The sequence below is a fragment of the Octopus bimaculoides genome, chromosome 6 (genome assembly GCF_001194135.2).
Source record: "Octopus bimaculoides isolate UCB-OBI-ISO-001 chromosome 6, ASM119413v2, whole genome shotgun sequence".
Lineage (NCBI taxonomy): Eukaryota > Metazoa > Mollusca > Cephalopoda > Octopoda > Octopodidae > Octopus > Octopus bimaculoides.
In genome coordinates, this window is record NC_068986.1 from 103,993,259 (window position 1) to 103,998,650 (window position 5,392).

The 5,392-nt window shown below is 39.6% G+C and overlaps 1 protein-coding gene across 1 annotated transcript in view; it reads left to right on the plus strand.

Annotated features, from left to right (window-relative positions):
- Window positions 1–1,076: 1,076 nt before the first annotated feature.
- LOC106872972 (uncharacterized) overlaps window positions 1,077–5,392 on the plus strand; it is a 7,213-nt gene continuing 2,897 nt past the window's right edge. The window contains exon 1 of the mRNA XM_014920158.2: window positions 1,077–1,432. Within this exon, the coding sequence (XP_014775644.1) occupies window positions 1,156–1,432 (277 nt within the window). The 5' untranslated portion in view covers window positions 1,077–1,155. The remainder of the gene's footprint in view (window positions 1,433–5,392) is intronic.

Below are 5,392 nucleotides of genomic sequence, written 5' to 3' on the forward strand. Positions count from 1 at the left end.
ACAGTTCACCTATTTGTTTCTGTGCATGTTTTAGGGCGTTCTCACAACAAATACCAGCTTTGATATGTAAAGTAGATTTTCAGGGTGTGCGGAATCAATAAAATCACACACAATATGCGCGTAAACGCATACGCGTGTATGTATGTATGTGTGTATGTATGTGTATGTGTGTATGCATATGTGTGTGCATGTGTGTGTGAGTATTTGTATGCGTATGGTGTTACTTTTTCGCAAATACATAAGACAGGAAATTGCACATACATAAACTCGCGTATGTATGTATGTATGTATGTATGTGTGTATGTATGTGTGTGTGTTGGTGTGTATGTATGTATAAATGTATGTATGTACGTGTGTGTATGTGTATGTGTGTGTGTGTATTTTGAATAGTTTGTTTATAACATATTGAATAGAAGCAAAACGTATGTTTGAAAGAAATGGGAAAATGTTTAAGACGGCGATGATGATTATCAAGAAATGACAGCGACTGTTTCCGATGTCTTCTTTGTCATCATAATGTACAAGATGAAAAGCTGGGTGCGAGTATGAGTAGGGGAAGGAGAAAGAGGAGGGGGAGGAGGAGGAGGAGAAGAAGAAGAAGAAGAAGAGGAGGAGGAGGAGGAGGAGGAAGAAGAAGAAGAAGAAGAAGAAGAAGAAGAAGAAGAAGAAGAAGAAGACGCCGCCGCCGATTACGATGACAACGAAGGGAATATCGAAGATGATGCCGACAATGACAGTGACGATTGAGAAGACGATGACGATGATGAAAAAGAAGGAAGAAGATGATGACAACGATGACGTTGATGATGACGACAACGACGATAATGACTATGATGTTGATGACGAAATAGAAGACCGGGCGACAGACAGACAGACAGACAAACAAAATAGCTACGTTGCTTAGCAAATGTTGTGGGTGGGTGTCCATTAGTTTAAAGAATGGGACCCAAATACTGAATCAATTAAAATGTAACCAGAGATATATTACCCTGACCCTATACCTAAGCCTCACCTTTACCCTGTTGTCAGAGTATAAGTATATAAGAAACAGACTTGAAAGTGTCAGAGTTACATTTACTCGGGTTATCGGTCCGTCATTGCAAAGCAATATCTCTCAATTGATCTTCGATTTCGTAACTGACAAACGTCACCACAATGGAGTTTCGTGTTGCAGCCGTCATCCTCTTGATCGCAGTGTCAGCAGTTTACAGTCAAGATGTCATGACTCTGTGTAGACAGACACAGATCAGAGCCGGATCACATTTTGTGAGATCACCACATAACTGCAGTGAATTCTTCGCATGTGAAAGCAGAGTTCCTAGCCTGCTGGCATGTGGTAAGGGCTCTGTCTTTTCACAATCTCAGCAGGTCTGTGTGTTGCCGAAAAGCCAATATGATGACTGTGGTCGTCAAGTTTATGGAGGCAGATTCGGTAAGTTTATTCATCAGTTTTCCACCGCCTCTTCTTCTTCTTCTTCTTCTTCTTCTTCTTCTTCTTCTTCTTCTTCTTTCTTCTTCTTCTTCTTCTTCTTCTTCTTCTTTCTTCTTCTTTCCTCTTCTTCTTCTTTCTTTTTCTTCTTTCTTCTTCTTCTTCTTCTTCTTCTTTCTTCTTCTTCTTCTTTCTTTTTCTTCTTTCTTCTTCTTCTTCTTCTTTCTTCTTCTTTCTTCTTTCTTCTTCTTCTTTCTTTTTCTTCTTTCTTCTTCTTCTTCTTCTTCTTCCACCTCCTCCTCCTCCTCCTCCTCCTTCTTCTTCTTCTTCTTCTTCTTCTTCCTTCTTCTTCTTCTTTCTTCTTCTTCTTTTTCTTTCTTCTTCTTCTTCTTTCTTCTTCTTCTTCTTCTTCTTCTTCTTCTTCTTCTTCTTCTTTCTTCTTCTTCTTCTTCTTCTTCTTCTTCTCTGCCTCACCACCACCACCACCGCCATCATCATCACCACCATCATTGATGCTGTTGTTGATGTTGCTGTTTTTGTGGTTGTAGTTGCTGGTGATGGTAGTGTCTTGTTTCCGTTGACACTTTTTTGCTCTGGCAGATGTTATACCGACACTATACCCAAAAGAGCGAGCCATATCAAACGGTTAAAGGACCTTCGAGTCATCCCTTCTCCTTCAGCTTTCTAACACCCTCCTCTGAATCCTTGCTATTCCTAACAAGGCTGTTTTCTGCAAACAGCACCGTTCTGAGGCAATTCCTACCTTTTCTAGCCATGCTTACAAACTTTGACTAACTGCTTCCAGTGAGCCAAACACGATCGGTACCACTTCGGGTCCCACTTCGGGTCCCACTTCGGGTCCCACTTCGGGTCCCACTTCTAAGTGTCTGATTCTACAGAGTTTCCTGATTTCCCATTACAGCTCCTGCTATTTCCCCCCACTTTCACATTTTGCTTCTCACTTACTCTTTGTTCCCACGATGAAATGTTATCCACAAGAACTGCTTTCTTCATTCTACGACAACAATGTCAGGTTTTCAAAATGGATGGTCAAGTCACACAAGTTCTTATATTGTATATTGTTCGCTTTCAGCTACCACTTCTGGCTGGCGTTCATACAATTTCTCATTTCTTCTCATGTCATACTTATGACAGAGCTTCCAGGCAGCCAATCGGGTAAAGTTGTCTTGTACTCCTTTTGCGCGGGCATCTTACATTCACTAATAACGTGGATTATAGTTTCACCATTATTTTACCGCACACCCAACAAAGAGGGGATGTCACTCACTCACTCACTCGTCAAGACTCAACTTGATATAATTCGGTATTAGTGCCTGATCTTAGGCTGCAAAGATAAGGGATTCAGTTCCAAAATTCAAGTCGGTTTTTCCTAATCCATTGCCAGATCTTATGTTCATCAACTGTTTCAATTGTCAGCTATTTCCTGCAAGAACTGACCATATAGTATTATTACTGTCGAGTGAGCGTAGAATATTGAGTGAGAGAGCAGAATATTTGCTGTAGCCCATCTTTCTATACCAAGACAAAACAATGTACATGATAACACTTCCAATCAGTTAAGATCAGAAGCCATGAGAGCCACTGCCTGTATTGCCTTATTATTATTATTATTATTATTATTATTATTATAATTATTATTATTATTATTTTATTATTATTATTATTATTATTATTTTATTTTTTAATTATTATTGGTGAGCTGGCAGAGAGCAACCTCCTGAGAATGTGGGCAGTTGATGTCAACAAAATTTTATGAGTTTCGTAGATTATTAGTTTCCCAGGGACCTGGTCAACAAAGTTGTCGCTACCTGTCTTGATCATTCCCAGGGCACCTCCAACAGGGAAAGTTTTAGTTTTCAATTGCCACGTCTTAGAAAAATCACTCTCAACGTCCTTGTATTTCGACAGTTTTTCAAATTCCTTTGCTGAAGGTAATATCACATCAATTAACAGCCTTGTCTTTTTTTGTTTGTTTTATGTCTTTAGTGACGATGTCTGGTCCTTTATCATTAAGTACCTGTCTATATGTTACCTATAGGATGGTAACATTCTCTCACTCAGTGACTGGCTCTGGATGGTGTTCATACCAGTTCTTAGGGTGCAGAATACAATAGTTATGGCAAGTGTCCCAGTGCAAATATTGGCCAACTCGATCTTGCCTGGTTTTATATTCTCTAGGGGCAAGGACTGGCCAACCTGTAACAATGTGGTTAATACTCTGAAGATTGCCTTTTGAGAGTCTACACTTTGTGTCTACCTCAGTCTGTGTGAAATTATCTTGATTTATTATTATTGTTATTATTTTACTATTGTTGTTTTTGTTGTCGTCGCTGTTCTTGTTATTATTGTATTTTTATATACATACATAGACGTAGGAGTGGCTGTGTGGTAAGCAGCCTGCTTACCAACCACATGGTCCCGGGTTCAGTCCCACTGCGTGGCATCTTGGGCAGATGTCTTCTACTATAGCCTCGGGCCGACCAAAGCCTTGTGAGTGAATTTGGTAGACAGAAATTGAAAGAAACCCGTCGTATATATGTATATATATATATATATATATATATATATATATAAATATATATATGTGTGTGTGTGTATGTGTTTGTGTGTCTGTGTTTGTACCCCCAACATCGCTTGACAACCGATGCTGGTGTGTTTATGTCCCCGTAACTTAGCGGTTCGGCAAAAGAGACCGATAGAATATGTGCTAGACTTCCAAAGAATAAGTCCTGGGGTCGATTTGCTCGACTAAAGGCGGTGCTCCAGCATGGCCAGAGTCAAAAGACTGAAACAAGTAAAAGAGATACAATAGATTAGATTGTTAAAAAGATAAATTCGTAACATCGGGCTACAACAAGTAACCTTAGATGCCAAGAACCCTCTTGAATATCCTCGCGATCCCTGGCGAGCTGGCAGAATCGCTAACATATTGGACGAAATGTTTAGCAGTATTTCACCCGTCGATGCGTTCTGAGCTCAAATTCCGCTGAAGTGGTCTTTTGCGTTTCATCCTTTCGGGGACGATAAATTAAGCCCCAATTGAATACTGGTATCGATGTAATCGACTCATTCCTTCCCACGAATTTTCTGTCCTTCTGGCGAAATTTTAAGTCATCTTTATTACTATTGAGTGAGGGAGTAGCGCATGTCATCAAAGTGACACTGGGCTACAATTATACGAAGCCCATTATACCCATCATGACTACCCGTCTGATAAAGGTACACCAGGCACATGCATCACAACCATACGTACGCGACAGGGTGATCTCATATCAAGTAAAACAGCACATAACCTTGCAGGTGGGGCCGAATTTTCTTCAGGTCGAGTAGCCCATCCCACGCAAAAGGTTCCTGAAACATAATCGTTTTCAGATTTTTTTGTTCGTCATCCTTAAAATATACCTTATTCAGGAACCTTTTGCGTAGGATGAGCTACTCGACCTGAAGAAAATTCTAACTGGGCCCCACCTGCAAGATCATGCGCTGTTTATTTTGATGTGAGATCACCACGTCGCGCACATATGGTTGTGATGCATGTGCCTGGTGTACCCTTATCAGACGAGTAGTCATGATGGGTATATTGGGCTTCGTATATTTTACCTCAGTGTCACTTTGATGACATGCACTGCCTCTCACTCAATAATAATAATAATAATAATAATTCACTTAATTCGTATCTAAAGTGACAAAAAACCACAAAGCACAAGTTTTTATGACAAGCCATGTTTTATTGACAACCGGGTTTACAAATAAAAGTACATTAGGAATTTCAGAATAAATTCAATATAACATGGTTTGTCATAAACACTTGTACTTTGTGGTTTTTTGTCGCTTTAGTTACAAATTAAGTTAATTAATTCAACAGGATACACTGTCTGCAAGTCGTTGGGTACAGCGTTTTATCCTCCATTTTCTAATTGCTATATATATATATATATATAT